Raw genomic sequence first — 18,123 nt, forward strand, 5'->3', positions numbered from 1 at the left:
TTTTCTTAAAATCCCAAACCCAAGAGCAGACAGAAACAGCCAATTAGCAATTACTTAGCGGTATTGGGCAAGGTGCCAATACCTAACAGTGGAGGTGTGCGGGCATCCGCGCTCAGGATTTGAAGCGCTCCCGCCGTAGCTGCGCGCCTTGACGGCGTTTTGACACCCCCTCCCCCGTGTCTCCACGCACCCGCTGTGGTTTCACACGGGAAGGCAGCGGAGCGTGCGGCGCGGGTCCCAAATCGCGGCCGGTACTGGCGGCTGCGCTAACGATGCGATGCCAACCGCTCCGCATCTCAGCCTGCACTGCACCAATGCAACGGACATTTTAAAATACACACTGAAATAAGACATCAACGTCTAATTTTTAACATTTGTCCAGTAACGTGATGATCAAATTATACTTAACCCTGTATCTGACTATCAACTGTTGCAACCAACCGTTAGCAGCTAACACCTCCCCCACACATACCTGGACCAGCACGTATGCTCAGCTATCACTGCCAACAAAATAAAATGTAAGTAGCGTTTCACAAGAGAAAATTCTCTCTGAAGGATTAAGGAGTCCGTATTTAGTAAGTTGCTACCCTGCAAGGGTTTTTTTGTGTGGGTTTTTTTTTTTTTTTTTAAAAAGTGATACTCTTTCTAGATAACATTAATGCAAACTATGATCAAGGGAAAAACTTCACCAAGTTATCTTCATTCCCAACTGAAATCTAGATCACCACCTTTTGGAAACGTCTCCTTGTTTTGACTAGATTAAAAAAAATCATGGTATAAAATAAGACATTTCATCTTGGTCCTTCAGTCAAACCTCTGAGCAAACATCACCCCCATGTTTCATTCCGCGAGGTCAGGATCAGACCCAGATTTCAGCATTTTTCTCAGACTGTTCTGCTTCACACATCCCATCTCTTTCATGATGGAGAACATCTATTTTTATGATTTGTAACAATGTACTTGGTACTTATATGACATTCTCAACCTCTGCATCTCAAAATGCTTTTTAAGGGTGGCTACATGGTACATCAACAATTTAAAACTGATAAAATCCTGGCAGCAACTAAGAGACAGATTCAGCTCTGCTCTGTTCAAAATTAAACCAAACCTTCATTTTACCTTCTCTGCATTGCAAATACAGCAAATACCATCTGCCTCTGACATAATATTCCTTTGTTTTCACCTCTTGCATTTTCTGTTTAAAATAAGCGTAATGTTGTTTCCACTTTGTTAAAGATTTCTCAACTATTAAATAAAACGGCAAAGAAGGCTTTATGCTATTTTCTGCCTATTATGTCTCTTCTGCAGTAATTTAAATACCCTGACAATACATATTCATAGGAAGAATATTCAGAAGGAAGTTTCATGACTTGAAGGACCCTAGGATTTAAGCAACTGAAAAAAAAAAAAAATCTACATTTCCACTCAATAAGGAATATCTTTGTGTAGAGAAAAGTGTGTCGGATATATTCCAAGTTTTGTCTTCCAGTTTTATCACCAGTAGAACAGATTAGCACTGAAGTTCAACTACGAACATCTTCGGCTGCCACTAACAGCCGGATAGATATTCAACAAATGTGAAATACTACGAATTCACAGATAAAAATATCTCTCAGGCAGGACATTTGAGACCCATTTTAGGTAACCTTCACACTAAAAATCTCAATGCTTTGCTTTGCCTAGTAAAATACTTCTTGTCTTTTCCAAAAGATTTCGCTTCAAGTCCTCCGCGCCCTCTCTGCACCAGCGGCCAAGGACCGACAAACCGACCTGTCCGCAGGGCTCTGGCACCCCCGGTTTCTCAGCTCAGTGTGTTCCCCGAAACCAGCTGAAAAAGTTTTTCCCTTTGTTTACAGCGGTACCTTAGTGACCCGTTATTGCTATTCCGAGCAGAAAAGTTTGGTCATGCTAATTCTGACTCACTGCCACGCCGGCGGGTTGGGTTTAGCTGTGGGATTTTTTGTAGACTCGTAACTCATTGGTACCCCCAAAACGCGCCATCACTTTCGGAACAGAAACCCCTCTGCAGCACGGAATAAGGAACCAGGTGCGTTATTTCCCAGTACTGAGGAACACGATGGTATTTATATGCCTTGTGAAGAAACCAGGGGCAGGGGAAAAAAAAAGCATACGACTATTTTTTGGCTTTTGAGTCCATGTATGTGGAAACAAACAACCATGAACATTTGCCACATGTCCACGTTACTTACGGTTGAGAGGCAGGCTGGCATTGGTCGTCCCTAGCTTGTTGGCAGCGACACATGTATAGTTGCCAAAATGCTCTTCTGTCACATTGGTAACAGTAAGAAGTGATCTTGTACTATAATTTTTAATAGTAATTCCTTGTTGACCATTGATCAGTCTAGAAAGCAAAAAGAAAATCTCTGTAACTCATATACCATAAGCAATAAATGTCTTTTTTTCTTTTTTTTTTTTTTTCTATTTTAAAAACATAACTGGTAGCACACTAAGCTGTTTGCAAGCGGCCGAGGTAGTCTGTCAAGCAAAATTGTCATAGCGGCAGATCGGCGAGGCCATGGGCAACACGGGCGCTGTGGGGTGCTGAGGGGAACGGTTTCTGCCTGCGTGTCCTACAGTCGAAGGGAAATAAAGAAAATAAAGACTGACACCCCCGGCCCTGGCCATAGCGTAGGGTAGAAACTCTCAGCTGGAGAGCTCAAGTTGGGCAAACCTCATTAAAAATTTAAATGCCTATTTGGAGCAGAGTATTCTGGTAAGTCTTTCCGGGGGTGTTTTTTCAGGCGCTGCCGGCGTCCTTACGCACCTCCAGCCGATGGCAGGTGAGGATTAGGCAGCCAGAAGTGCGGCTGCGGAGGGTTGTGACCACGGTTTACTTTACAGGCCTCTACAGCTACAGATTAGACTTGCCATTAGGAAAGATGCGCTCTGTCCTGAGACAGCAACCCGAACAGAACCCGGGTAACGAGGTGCAGGAAAAAGCCGAACCAGGGCTCTTTCGCCCGGCTCTGCTTCCCTGGGCTTGAGCTTCCTGAATCGCATGGGAACCACGCGGGTCTTTCGATGTTGCTTCCAAAGCCAAGGACCGATTTAAACGTTGCTGGTGTTGTAGGTAAACCACGTCCGATCAAACACGGAGATGAGAAGGGTAACCGCGTTATTAAAATACTAGCTGCAGCTGATTACTCATAATTCCTTATATTTCGCATAAGGGGCAGAGTTCCAGATTAAGTATACAATTTTTGTTTGATATATTGAAAGATATTATCATATATCCTGGGAATGAAGGCAATCTTTTAGCACTCTGTCTAAAAACATCTCAAGCCTATCATTAATCGCGCTCCTGCGTGCAGTGGTTTGACTACTTCTCGTCGTTACACGAGTGCCTCTGTCCCCAGCTCGTCGCTAGACGCTGCGGCAGGCGCAGGGGGTTTCTCTGCCCCGGGCAGTTTGTGGTGCTGTGCAGGATTCTGCGCAGCCCATCCTTGGGGAGAGGACAGAGCGCAGCCCACGGACACACGTGGTTTTGCGAGAAACATTAAAAAAAACGGGACTGTAACGCCTGGTTTGGGGTGAAGACTGCAGTTGGAAGATTCGTCTTTTCTGCAGACTTGTGAAAGGCAGAAGTTTGTCCTTTGAACCAACGCATGTGCTTCTGCGCATGGGCGTTCTCCTAAAACTGCCAACGCCTGTCCCTCCTCTCTGCCTCCCTGCAGACAAACCCGAGACCCTCCTCGGCTCCAAAACACGCCTTACTATGGCCCTCCCAGGCCAGCACGCCGCGGCTCGTGCCCGGCAGCAGCGTCCTCAGCGGGGCGGCAGCCCAGGCATGCTCGCGGTGCTGGGGGAGGCAGGGCACTCCGCTGTCCCGTCCCGCTGCCTTTTGGGGACTGAACCCCCCGTCCCCTCTGCCAGGGGACCTCGGGGTACCGCAGAGACAGCCCCACTCCCGCCTAGGGCTGCTTCCTACCAGCTGCTTCCAAGCCACCTCCATAACTGCAGTTCGACCTACAGCATCTGCTGTTTGCAGCTGGAAGGTTTAACTCATTTTCTTTGTCTGGGAAACAATGGGGTGTTGGGATTTCTGCCATCCCCATGCCCCGTCAGAGGTGACATTTGTATTAAAAAAATTAACTGCGTCTGCCTGATGCGGTCAGCTTCCCCAGGCTGCCAAAAGGACGAGCGCCGTGGGTACCGGCTCAGAGCCCTTCCTGCCCTCCTCCTCTCCCACTGCTCCTGCCAGCGCAGCCGGGACGGCGTCGCCTTCCCTCCACATCCCTGCCAGGACGTGGCTGACCCTGGGGGTCAGAACTGGGACCCGAGTAAATGGAGTCGGAAAGATGTGCATATCAATAAGCCACATAATTAACAGACCGAGGAGTCGGCATTAGTTAGCATAAACTCAGCAGTTTTGAGGATTTCCATTTGCAGTTGTAAGAACCAGATGCTTTTACTTTCAAATTAATTACTCCCGTGTGCCGCTCTGCTCAGCTTATTGACTGAACATGGCGTTTATCGCTTGCCTGGGTTCTACCAAGTTACTTCTCGGGCTGGAACGGCATCTTACGTCGTGTGCAGCCACCCTACGCAGTTCTTCACCTTACTGCTTGGTACCACTAGTCATGAAGGGAAGAGCGACCTCCTTTTTATTCCAGACATTATGCCTACGCATCCAAAGAAGATCACGCATCAGTGCCAGCCCCGAGGGGTACCTACCTTTGGTTTCATATTTGAATACCTTCACGTTATTATAATATATTAAGCCATTATAATGAGTTTTTGTTATTTCAAATGTAAGTCTTGTTTGCTTTGTCAAGGATAAGGGAATTAATATTTTTAGGTAGGTGACTTTCGGGCTTCTTCCCTGTGGCTGTTTAATGTCTCAGATCTAATTTCTGCGTAACCCTATAACGTAACATCAACAGCTGTGTGTCTCAGAAACTGGGAGTCAGCACGGTGAAGCCATTCTCCTCTCCATTGGGAATCCTTGTGCACTTTTATAATTTTAAGATGCTCTTACTATCTTTTCCCCCAAATTTCCAGTCCCTTCCCAGCTCACCCCACCCTCCCTGGCTCGGGGTCAGCACAGCCACCTGACAGCTCCAGCGCAGAGCTCAAGGCACCGCTTCCGAGAGATAAAGTGCCGACCGGTCTGAAACGTGCCCGTGAGACCCCTCCTCGCCTTCCCCCAGCTGCAGCAGGAGAGCGGAGGGGCTCAGCCCGCCCGCTCCATCCCTGCAGAGCCACCCATGGGTGCAGCTCCCGGGGCTTTGGGCCCCTCGCCTGGCACCGGCCAGGGACGAGCGTTGCAAAGCACGCCGTGCCCCAGCGCCGATGGGAACTTACCCCACAGCAGCAACGCTCGTGCACTCGGGGATCAGGCAGAATTAGTCCTGCAAGCTCTCTGCCTCGAAGCCCCGTAGTTTTAGCTGGGTGTAGTCTGCGACTGCTTCTATGTTTAGTTTTAACGGCTGTTCTACGATGAGATGATGCCGTGGGTCTGACTTTACATTAATCTAAGTAGCAACGGTGCAGTTTACACACCCGAAAGGCTGTTTCGGACACTGAACATAAACTTGGGGTTTCAGATCTAACTCCCACTGTTCATTTATTCAACAATTCATCAAGATCTACAGGGGGGGAAAAAAAAAATTCCCAATCCAAGACTAACTGAAGAAAATCAGATTGTCTCTATTCTATTAGCAGCAAATAGAGCAGGGTGTGCACTCTCAGTATACAAATTTAGTCTTGCCCTATACCTGCAAGTTATCTGGTATATGTACATGCTACTCTGAACTACCTGTGAAAGCTGACTCTTCTCAGTTTTGCATTAAAACAACAACTGAGCTGTCCGAGGCTCCTTCTGTGCCGGCTTTCCATCACCCAGAGGTAATTAATACCGGAGGAAAAAACCCATTTTCCTCTTTCCTGCAAGTGGTGGAGTTCAGAGATCCCCAGTACCTTTGTAGTCAGAAATGCCTAGCGTATCTGTCAACAACGGTTTACCAAAAAAGGATGGACCGTTAGATTTAACATCATATTTGAGCAGTAAGACAAATCAGGACAGTATTCTTGCGGATTATAGCAAGCCTCAGGTGGTACACCAACTGAAACAGAAGGCACAACTTTGGCATCCTGAAATGCTCGGCTTAGTCTTTTCCTGCTGCTGCCGTGGCACTGAATGCACTCAGGAAGAAAGGAATTGGTCACTGTTATAAATAGAAAGGTGATTATCGCGCTGGAAATGGCTAATTGAATCCAGAGCGCTAAAACCTGTGCTGCAATACTTTCTACATGAAATATGTTTCTGCTGCAGCTCCCCCGAACATGTGTACGATATATTGTGCATCTTGGGAAATAAGATGCAGATTAATTTCTCCATTTACTGTTACATATAGTAAAGATCGATTATATTGTTTTAAAGAATGCTTTAGGATATGGTCAAAGCGCGATAGTTATGACTGCTCTCAAAATTCACGAAGCAGCTAATGCTCCTAAAGGGGAGCAGCTGGCCAGTGAGGAACGAGCTGACAGATGGCTTTCTATGAAAAATGGTCATTAATATTCTCATGTCAACTCCCAGGTTTAATGGGATGTTTGAGCCGAGAAACCCAGCACTTGGAAGCCAGGAAATTCCAGAAGTTAGGAGGTGCGTACGGACAGTCACTTACAAGGGACAATATCCACGGATATGTAAACGTAACATAAACAAGCTCCCAGATAAGCCAAGAGCTGTAAAACAAAATTTCCTATTAAAAAAAAAAATATATAAAAATCTACTTGTCCAATGAGCTGCTTAAAAAAAAAAAAAAAGCCCCTACAGAGATGGCTGTTACCGTTACGCAGCACAGAAAGGGAAGCTGACTACACATAAACCAGAGGCAGAGTCAGTTTTTAGGGTTCAAGCAGAGCGCGCTCCCCTGAGTCCCTCTTGGGCGCTGCGACGTGCGGCAGCTCTGCTCGAGTCTCTGGACTATCAGCCTGCGGTCTGGACCACTAATGGCACAACGGGGTGAAAATTCGTACTCGTTAAGGTTTGGCTGAAAGTCTTGTTCGTGAAACAACCTTTCCACCTCAACCCCCTTAGCAGGAAAACCCATGAAGATGAATTTAAAACCAAAAATAAATCCTTTTAGTAGACTTTTTCAGTCCCTTTCAGGTTATTATACTTAAAAGGCTGTAATTACTAAAGCACGTTTAAACGTTAGGCTCATTATTGCAATTATCACCATCACAGCCCAGCCACGGACAGCCTGATTCCGCCTCATTTTTGAGCGTAGCAACTAAAACCACAAAGAAACTGAGAAACTCCCCCAAAAGCCGTGCAGCACGGCCGTCAGTAGCCGACACCTCCAGGCACCCGCTCCGTAAAGCTCAGCATTAATTTCAGGACAGCCTGCTGGCCTTGTCATCACGGGGGACTAACCCAGCCCGGCGGTCTCCTCGCTCTCGCACCCGGGTCCCCGCGGGCGGGCAGCATCCCCAGCAGCACGAGTGGGTCGGCGAGTGCCGGCTACTTACTTCCTCTCTCCTTTGTACCACTCAAAGACCGGGGCAGGAACTCCTGCACCTTCGCACCGTATCAGTCCGTTCCCTCCAAGCATCACACCGCTGGATTTAAGTTCCTGAATTGTGGGGGCAACTGAAAAAAAAGAATTGTAAAATGGATATTTGCATCTAGACACGCGGATTGTTCAATGCCGCTTCTCTTCAGCGCGCTCTACGTTACTCTCAGCCTGGCGCACGTTTTCCAGCTTGGTTCACATTCAACCACGTTTTCTTCCAGCAGTGTGAAAATTATCCCACACAGCAGATTCTGACATATATTCTGTGTATCCGCTGTAAAAAACATAACTGAGACATGAAGAAATATCAATCCCATACTCAAAAAAGCTGTTTTTTCCAACTCGGTTACTCAACATAAAGTATAGCTATTGGTAGAGTGTTACTGTCATACAAGGTAGATTTAAAACCTGAGAATCAGCAAAAAGCACACGACGCCCCGACCGGTGCCGGCTGAGAGGCTGCAGGGTCCCGCCGGGCTCGCCCGGGAGGCCCCCCCACGGCTGGAGGGGTACGGCAGCGCCAGGGTGCGGGGTCCAAAGCAGAGGGAACGTGGCCAGCACCGCCCGTCTTCTGCACGTGCCCCATAAACCCCGTCCACTCCGGTGGCTGTTGAGATCCTGTTTTGCACATTAGAAGAACAAACTTACCTTCGCAATTACGAGCCAACGGTAAATACCCTGTAACAGCATGACTTTTCCAGTATTCTACTGGGTACAGCGTTGTTTCAGTGAGTATTTTTTGTCTTTTTAAATAGTAAACATTGTAAATAGCAATAAACATTTTAGGCTTAGAACTACAGATACAAATAAAGATAAAAAGCGATTGTCAGTTTTTTCCAGTTGCCAGCAAAAAGCAACCGTAAGCTGAAAATGAAACACAACAAATTCCTCAGGAAAGATATTATCAAAGGAAAGGCTGAACAACAACTGCCTTCTCCCTGGAATTTCTTTTACATTTTCTGTTTTTAAACAATAATTTATGTGCATCATAAAAACGCTATAAAAACCAAAACACAGAACTTATAAATAAAAATCTGTTTATTTTTTTCCCAAGCAGTTTTCCAGATGTCGCTTTAAGGTGGTTTATGTACATGTAAAACGCTGACTGCCTCTCGTCTGCTGCTTTCACCACCTCAGCCATCGCTCAGCGCGCCACGCTAAGAGACCAGAACCTTTCGCGGGACCCGGCCGCGCTACCGGAACATCGGATGCCCAGAAGAGCAGAGCGACAGCCAGGATGCCCGCCCAGGCGGGTCACCTCCATCGCACATCTCGTCGCACACCCGTCCGTCACCAGCGCCGTCAACGGCTGCGTTTCCAGATGTGTAGGGCATCGTGCAGGAATCCAGCTGTCCCAGCCCCGGGAAAGCAAACGCGCGCTTTTAGCCCTTACGCACGAGCCTGGGCGTTTAACAAAACCGCGTGCGGACGTTCCGGGTGGGATTAAGTAGAGACCTGGTGTTCTCTCGCCCATCGCTCGTGTCCTGCCCTGAGGCGGGCGGACAGACCGACTACCATTTCCCACAGCTGGCGAACGCACCCTCTGCCCTCAACTTTCTCTTCCCAATGATTACATCAAAGCAATCCATAAATTCATTAACTTTCAACCATTAAAATTTCAAGTGGATAATAAACGTATAACCAATTTGCATGAGTACTTCTCTATAATCCGCATAGGAAAAAAAAAAAGATTTCTTTTTTATTACTCCATAAAAATAACAGGGACATAGAAAGCTTACTCCTTCCTGAGAAATGAAGCAGTTTGTGCAGTCAAGACTTTTAAAGAAGTAGCTTTGAGTGAGACTGATCACATGAAGAGCTATGAACCGGTTGCATTTTGCCTCTGCTCCCGCAGCACCGCGTGGCACCAGCAGCTGCTCAGAGCACCGCAGAGCTCTGGATCGGCTTGTGCTCCTGAAGCGTTCAAAAGAATAACGCTAAAACTGGGCAAGATGAACCGTACAAAAGCAAAACTTGTGCAGGATAAATGAAACAGAAGCATCACCTGGACGATGGAAGAAAATTGATGTCTGCTACTGCACGGGCACGCGGTCAGTGGAGGTTGCTGAAAGCTCTGAGCAGCTCGCTCCCCTGTTTACCCCGTCCGACACCGTGGTTCTGGATTGCTGGGGGACCTGGCCCAGCCCCCTGCCCAAAGCGGGGCCAGCCCGACTCAGGTGGTCCCCATGGACCCCTCCAGCCCGAGGTTTCAGAGCTCCAGGGAGACCCACAGCCTGCCGGGATGGCACCGCACCAGCACGCGCTTATCCGCACCGTCACAGGTACGCACCTCGCTGCAGTTTTAAACTGTTCCTTATTTTGTCCCCGGTGATATAAAGAGCAGGACTAAATTTCTCTCTGAAGAAAATTTTTACCCATTTAAAGACTTGTGCGCTCATTCTCTCAGTCCTCATTTACCTAAAGAAACTCAGCCTAAAAGTAACTCAATTCTGTCTCGTTTCAGACATCACATTTGCCAAAAAATGTGCTTGCTTTTTGTGGTGCCTGGAAGCCCTCCAGTTCAGCCACGCTCTGCCTGAGTGAGCATGCCCGACACGAGACGCAGTACTACCGGGGAGATGCCGCCACGCGGAACAGGAAGGCTGCTCCACGTGGTCTGCACGTGATGCTTTCCTGCACGCGACGACATCCTGCCGTTTCTGACCTAACACGGCATTTCCTCCCCCGTTGCCCCTTGGGATTTCCGTGGCGCAAGCCCGATCGCCCATCTTACACGGGTGCAAGTCCCCACCTGAGCGGGGGTGCTACCCAGTGCTGCTCCTTTACTGGTCACCTGCAGCCGTCTCCACCGCTCTCCTGGGTGCTGCGACAACGTCCAGCCCTGCCCGCTGCACGGGCGCTCGCCCAGCAGTGCCGGGACACCCACTGGCGGGACGGACGGAGATCTGCTGCACCCGGAATAAACCGACCACAGCAGGCGTAAGTAGGCATCATCTATTTTGGGGGGAAATTCTAGGAGAGCAACCAGGATAATGCACTGGGTCCGTACGTTGGGCAAGCTTTCATGAACTGAGCGTTGAGTTTAAGCTACGGATATCTCATGTATTTCCATCACCATTGAAAGATACTGGGAAGATTTTCAGTGACCGTGGGTTTTGTCTTTCGGGTACTGAAAGACGTTGGGAAGATCTATCACGGCCGAGGGTTCTGCCCTGTGCAAGAGGGGAGCCGTGACCACCCCACGGGGGCTGCAAGCCCTGAAACCGCGGGAAACAGCATTATCCAGCCCTTTCTCCACATCACCGTGCGGTGGCTCCTTGGAAAGCTCTGCAGTAAGAGGCAAACATTTTCTGTGTTATACAAAGGGTGTGGAAATATTTGGGGTTTTTCCTAATTCAGAGCGGGTAGGATTATTAGCAAAAAACTGAGTTTAAAATTAACGTAGCACACCGCATGCACATTACACGGACAATATTTAACTCTCATGAGTTAGGCAGAAAGAGCAAACAAAAGGCCAGCAAAGACCTGAGTCAGGTAGAAAGGGGTTTTTTCCCCCAAAAGTACCACCTTCATGCTTCTCAACTTGGCCTGCCCACCTTTTGCTTGATGTTTTGTGGGTTTTTTGGGGAGGGGGAGGATTTTTTTGTTTGTTTCTTTTAAATAAATGCAGGACATCACTGGTAATAAATTTTAAAATTAAATGATCCATAAAAACGTACAGCTTGCCGATGTTTTTTCAGGCAGGAGCCCCAGGCACCGCGTTCCCGGTGCAGCTGGGAAGGGGATGCCAGCTGGATCCTGCTACAAATCACCATTCCAGGTTTTTCTGTCCAGTGAGGCAGAGTTTTGTTTGGAAAAACTTCTGAAAAGGAAGTTTTCTTAGATCTCCCTTTCAGAAGGTTTTCATCTTCTGTTTGTTCAGAATAAAAATTAAAATCAATATTCCCTGCTCTAGGAAATCCCCGGTTAATACTGGTACGAAAACAACAAACTGAAGATAGCTTAGAGCCACCGTTGTCTCTGATCTTTCATTGTCAGGTTATTTTCTTGGTTTTAGAATGAAGAGAAATAATGCGATGCAGGCACATTTCTGGTGCACTGATTAGTAACGTGCTGAGCCAAAAATCCCTCAGACCCTCCTGCTCCCATCAGTGTGGAAGACTGAATAACTCCAGATGAAATTACCCACCTAAATACCCGCTGCTGGCCAAGGCGTGCTTTGGAAAGGAAAGAGACAAACACATGGGAAGAGGTTCTTGGGCCTCCACTATTTCATATTTTTTTAAAAAATGTTTTTCCACGTAGCCAGCAAAGACTCGTTTTGGAGAGGACATTTGTGGGTTGATCTTATTGCTGCAGTCCTCTGCGTCCTGGGGCTGCTGGGGCTGCACGTGTGCTCCTCTGGGTAAAAGATTCTGAGGTTATAACAATCAGAAGGAATGCTATATTGATCTAAATACATATAATTTAGCAGGAGGAAAGCTCATATATCATATTAACAAGTGCTCACGAGGTTCAATTCACTTCTGCCATCGCAGTTACCCAACATACTTTTTTTTCTTTGGTGAACAATCCCCCTGACACCAGAGCTGCCCCGAACAGCAGGGATGTGCGAAATCAGAGAGGGACGGAGGCCGACAGCATCCCACCTCCAGCCGGGGCTGGTTGCAGGTGTTTGGGAGAGGTTATAATAAGCATACAGAAAACACCATGATTTTTCCCCCCAGGTAGCACCCCAAGAATTTAGAAAATTCCTGAAACAGATGCAGCGATGGTTCCCTCACCCCATTGCTCCCCGCTGCGCCAGGAGTCTCTGCGTTTTGCAGCACTGGTTATCCCTCTGCCTGACCACCTCCCCCTCGTTAGACCCTTCTGCAGCTCTTTACAGCTTGCTTTATTTTCTTCTGCATTGCCAAGCAACTTGCCAACGCTGTGCTGACACCCTCGTGCAGGGTGTCACGAGCAGCCCGTGGGGCTTCCAGCGCACTCCCTGCCCTGCGCAGGGACCGGAGGATCTGGCACTCTTAAATTACCGAGGGGGACGACGTAAACCCTGCTCAATCCCAACGGCAATTAGACGCCTTCCCAATCCCCAGCATCGCTGCCCGCATCGCAGCGGTAACCCCGCATGTCACCCACCGCCCCGGCGGCGAGCGGCTTTGACATGGCATCGAGAGCAAGGATAAATATCGGCCACGTAGGAAAATGTTTTCATTAAGGAGTTTAATAATGGTGACTTAAACTATTACAGACAATGGTTTAGTGTCATTAATGATGCAATCCTGCCGTATTCAGCCGATTGATCAAACCGCTGCTAGCAAAAGCCCCGAGTGGGCAATAGAAAGTAAGGAAAAAATACAGCTGGACATGAGCTTAAAGATCTGATGAAAGATTAACAAGGGAAAAAGAAACAGCTTTAATAAACAAATTTAAAATAAAGTAGTTACGGCTGGAAAAATACCGGAAAAATAGGAGAAATTTTGGTTAAAGATTCAACAGAAAAGAATCGGAGGCTGAAGGGCGGCACGGGGTAGGCAAGGCTCCAGAAATCCTTCCCCCAAAGCCCGCAGCCCCCACAACGGGGGGCTTTGCCTCCCCAGGTTACCAGGGAAGAGACTCCGGCTGCGTTGCAGACACAGACGTGCTTCCGAGTGCGTGCAGAGCGCTTCGGTGCAAATAATAATAAACACGCAAGCGAGCAAGAAAATAACAGCTTGTCTCAAAGGTGCAGAGCATCCGCAGAGAGCGGAACCGCTGACGTGGAAGAGCCCGCAGGAGGAGGAAGGAAGGGGGTGACAGCCATGGGGCGAGAATACACCACAAAAGTCAGCGGCCTGACACAAGATGCTGCAGTAAAACGTAACAGCGATGTTAACAAGGAAGCGTTGTGTAAGACTAATAATTTTAAATGTATTTGTCATTTTTATATCCCCTAAATAATGGTTATATAAAATAACAAAGAAAAAAAATATGATTATATCTATCTGCCAGCAGCACTGGGCTTTTGTGCCTCGTATTTGTAGGTTTACTCTCCCTACGGTGGATCCTCGTTCAATCCTCTCCCACAGTTCATCCCTGTGGAGCAGAGCACTTAAAATAAATGCTTCATTTCTGACTTGAAAATAAATTACTGGAACTTACTTAATATCAATTTCCCAAATGCGTGTAAGCGCCTTGCTGGGAAAGGCGTTCTCGAGTGGGTGCTCAGAGACTCGGCTCAACGGGAGTTTTACTAACGCCCTTTGGTGTTTGCTCCCACGTGACATGGCTCCGGAGGTAAGGCTGTTCTTGACCCAAAATACATGCATTTTGGGGGGTTAGTAATACATTTATGCATGCTTACATGAAGGATTTGACACGAGAAGCGTGTGAGGGAGGAGAAGAACCAGACCCGACAGGAACCAGGAGGCGACGCAAGATGCCAGAGCTGCTCGCCGTGGGTTTGGCGTCATTTCACGGGAGCCACGGGACTCTTACCCAGCAAAGCACAACGTGCCTCTACGTCACCTCGCACCATCACGACGTCAGTTATTGCTAAAAGAGCATGGGAAAAGTACAACTACCTACTGTCCTTCTTATTTGGGAGCAACAGAGAAAAGCAGCAGGCAGGACAGGAGCGCCACACGGCACCAGCCAGGAGAGCGGCGTGAGGGCTGAGCGATTCCTGTCCCACAGCCACATGCGACACGGATTCATCAGGCGATTCGCTCCGTGGAGTGCAAGAGCCTCGGGGGGGGAGAGGAGCACATCATCAGGCGCGTACGCGCACGCCCGTGTGCGCGCCTGCCCTTTAGTTTTAGTGAAACAATCGAAGTTTCAATAAATGCCCCTATTAAAGCCTCCCGTGATGATGCTGAGTACTCACCTCACTCCATCTCTCCCCCAGCGTGTTAACGAGAAAGATGTGGAAGCTATCATCTTTGTCCCCCGCTCCTGTGCTAGCAGAGCTCTACAATTACTTTCTGCTCAGTTCCTGCTCCTCTGATGTCACCGACATGTTCGCGTAAGGCGTTTGTGCTGGGAAACCAAATTTCACCACTTATGTTCCATCCAGAAAGGATGCAAAGTACTGCTGAAGCTGGTTTCCTACCCAAATATTTTCATTTTGCTTTTAAGCGTCCAAAGGAACAGTTAAAACAATGCACGCAATACACCGGCATTCAGGCCGGCACAGAAAGCGTGCAGAAAACCTCCGGCTACAACAGGTTTCATCTTTTAACATTGTAATGAGCTTCGGGAATTTTATGCATATTAGTTATGTTGCCCTAATTACTCATTATAATTCTAATGTGCTTTTTATATTTAATTACAATGCTTATAAAGATTTGGTATGGACAGTAAATTATTATAACTAACATGTGCATAATGATTATGAGCTGAATTTATTAACTTTTACACTAGCATTCAGGGCTAGCAGCTTCCAATTTCACCTTTGTGATTAACCATATTGTCTGATTAAACTAACAGTTTTGTGGCATTAATTGTAAATGTCAAAAAAGTCTTTTATTTTCCCAGTTTTCATCAGATTTTAATTTGGCATCCTAACATAGTCTTTTGTCAGTGAAATTGCTCTCCAGTGCGTTAAGACAAAGACTTTCAGGTAGGAGAACAGGTTTTCTGAGCTCTGTTTTCTGCCTCAGAAAAACAGATATGAGCGATATTCAAATACATTAATTTTTATATATATCTATGCACACAAACAATGTTTTACCAGTAAAATAACAAATCTTTACAAGTGAAGTAGTATTACTGGTACTTTATATAAATTAAGATGACCTTACAATAATCTAGACTATTTAATTTCTCTAATTTGTTCAGAGCGGCAGCCCTACCTATTCCCAAATTATGGGAGTGGTTTAATAAACGCCTCTTCACATCAGAAACTTCTCCAGCGCGTGGCAACATTTGAGACGTGCCTTTAACAACCACTGGGCTACGCAACTGATAAGCTTATTTTTTCCATCTTTTCTTGATGACTTATCAAACCCCACCAAATTCCGTGGGATCCTGATGTGTGCACACACGTAAATTTTCTATGCAAACGTACAAGGTGTCTGTAAGGATTCGCTTCAGCTCCCGCGTCTCTAGATGTAACCCAGCATCTCTTTTGTCCTTTTCCCTTTCCTCTTCAGGATTTCACTTTACAAGACAGCATACTTTCAACGTCGATTAATTAAACAATCGTGTAAACACCGAGTGGATTCTCAAGCATTCCCTGCGTGTAATTTGGCACGTCACAGGGCGCATCAGAGTGTCCCGAAACGTGCATCTCCCCGAGCTCCGTCTAATCGATTGCGCTACAACAGACCGTCAAAATCCCTGGCAGCGGTACGATTTACGTTTTTGAATACAAACCCCTCAGCCTCGAGAGGAAAGCTTGAAATCTGCAAGTAATTGTCACGTGGGAGGAAAAAATAAAAATCAGCCACACAAAATAATACTTAATAAATAACGGGCCGGCAGACAGGAATTCTTAACAGTGTGTTTTAAAAGTACTGGCGTGATAAGAAAAGGAAGAAACTGAACAAAACCTCCCCAAACCAGCAAAGCAAAGACCTCTAGGGAGCTCCGTAAGAAAATGCAAGGTAGCGCACAGGTGGAAGAACTGCTTTGGTTTTCTGCCCATCACATTTTATCTTACTGCTTCGTCTATTTAATCCTTCTACTTTCCAACAAAGCATTTTGCTAATGGCATTCCCTCTAAGGCAGCTCTGCAGATGTATTTTTAGCCCCGACAGCGGAGTTGCTCACAAACCCTTTTCTTGCGTGGGTCGACAGCACCCGGGCAGCTCCGGGCACGCACCAGCATCTGCTCCACGTCCCCGGGTTCGGCAACCTGGGCTGCCCCAGGCTACTACACAGACTAATATTTTTACGTGAGCGTTGACAGCGTCACATCAAACCCCCTTCGGCGGCAGAGCTGGGTGTTAACAGCCCCTGCGCTGTCAGCGGGGTGCTGGCCCCGGCCGGGGGATGCTCCCTGGCCACCCAGCCCAGGTATGACTCGCCATCTTTTTGCAGATAGTTACGTCCCATTTCATAGAACAAGCCTTGCCACCGTATATAAATGCACAAAACCCCTTCAGCTCCGTGTGCTCCCTGCAGCCAGGGACCTCGTAACGTACATCAGAGCAGCTGGGGGAGGACGCCGGGTCAGAGGCATCTCATACCGGCGTTGGTTTGACGGCACCGCACTCGCCCTTCCGCGGGCATAATTCAAACCACGATGAACAAACATGGACCAAATCCTGCCTTTGCATACCAGACTCGCTGGTAATTTAGAAGGAACAGATGCACAAAACAAACAGAGTTATAAATGCTCAGTGTTTGGTGGGGTTTTATATGGTGGAGTTGGTTTTAATCTTTCATTGGCCAGTGCAGCTTGATTCAAATTTAACTGAAGTCAAAGACTTGATATTGACTTCAGTGGGCTTTCAATGAGGCCCAGAAAGATCTGCAATAAAGGAGAACTTCACAGTTTTCCAAACAAAAAATGGAAAAAACCCCGCAACTTGAAAGAGCGTTAGTATAACAAAGACAGCTCCTGTCACGAAATCCCTCTTTTTATACGCTGTTGCTCTTGCTGCTGTAATTTGAGGGAAAAGTTGTCATTGATACTTTCTCATCAGCAAAGAATGGCCAAGCAGCTGTAATTACCTGAGTCAGAAGAGCAAACTTTTATGTCTCATGGCATAAAACATGGTATCGACAGGACCCAGCAGAGCCGCTGATGGTCTTTTTTGAAATACGTGAAGGGGATCTACTAGAAAAGGGTTTAAAGCTTTCAGTGTGGCACGTGGGGAGATCGAGAGGCACAACTTCTGAGTCCCAACGCTGCACCCACTGTAGAGAGGGGGAAGAGCAGAGCTGGAGCAACACGTAACTGCACGACACCCGTAGCAAGTTGTTTGGCAAGCGCTGGCTGGAGGACTTCGAGGCAAAGGGCATCTCTGAAATTCAGGAGAGCATCTTCCCCAGGAGAAGGTGTCTGGGGAACAGCCAGGGTTAGCTTCTCCCACACACCACGCACACCAGTCTGATTCTCAGTCCCCGTTTGCATTAACTCTATCACGTTACGGTTCTCCACATGTTGAGAGGGGCCGCACGGCCCCAGGCGGGCAGGGAGGAAAGCCCAGCGATGGGGACCTTTGTCCTGAACGGCAGGGCGGCATCTCCCAGCTGCGAGGCTTACCTAGGGGCAAAGATAAGGGTGGTTTACGCCACGCAGGCTTGCTGCTCGATACTGCAGCGCTCCATAGACAAGAGCAAATGCACATCCCTGGGGAATGCTGGAGGACCGGAGCTAGCTTGGGAAGGGGACGTTTGAGCACCAACGTGGCAGGACGTGGGGGAAGAGGGATAATGCGCTGTCGTGTCTGTTTGCCCAGGGCAGCCGGGCATCCTACCTGAGCCGGGCTCAGCAGCTCCGCTGCTCAGCAAACCTCCCTCCCTCGGCAGTTCCTAATGGAAAAGCTGCCACGCAATTAGCGTGCCCTCGCACTCTGCTGCCGTTCCTTTATCTCGGCAATTTATTCAAACGTGTCTGTGGAGGTGAAAGGGGAAAAATGAGTATCAGCATCCTGGAGTGGTACTAAGGAACGAGGAGGAGGAATGGGGA

General features: G+C 47.7%; 1 protein-coding gene across 2 annotated transcripts in view; it reads right to left on the reverse strand.

Moving 5' to 3' along the window:
- Nucleotides 1–18,123, reverse strand: part of NEGR1 (neuronal growth regulator 1) — a 318,746-nt gene that overhangs the window by 85,940 nt on the left and 214,683 nt on the right. For both annotated transcript variants that reach the window (XR_008578049.1, XM_054833648.1), the window contains exons 5-6: nucleotides 7,501–7,621; nucleotides 2,211–2,362 (exon numbers count right to left, since the gene is read on the reverse strand). Coding sequence is in view for 1 of the 2 variants with exons in the window: in XM_054833648.1 (XP_054689623.1) it covers nucleotides 2,211–2,362; nucleotides 7,501–7,621 (273 nt within the window). In the remaining variant the exon portion in view is untranslated. The remainder of the gene's footprint in view (nucleotides 1–2,210; nucleotides 2,363–7,500; nucleotides 7,622–18,123) is intronic.

The sequence above is a fragment of the Grus americana genome, chromosome 8 (genome assembly GCF_028858705.1).
Source record: "Grus americana isolate bGruAme1 chromosome 8, bGruAme1.mat, whole genome shotgun sequence".
NCBI classification, from domain to species: Eukaryota; Metazoa; Chordata; class Aves; order Gruiformes; family Gruidae; genus Grus; species Grus americana.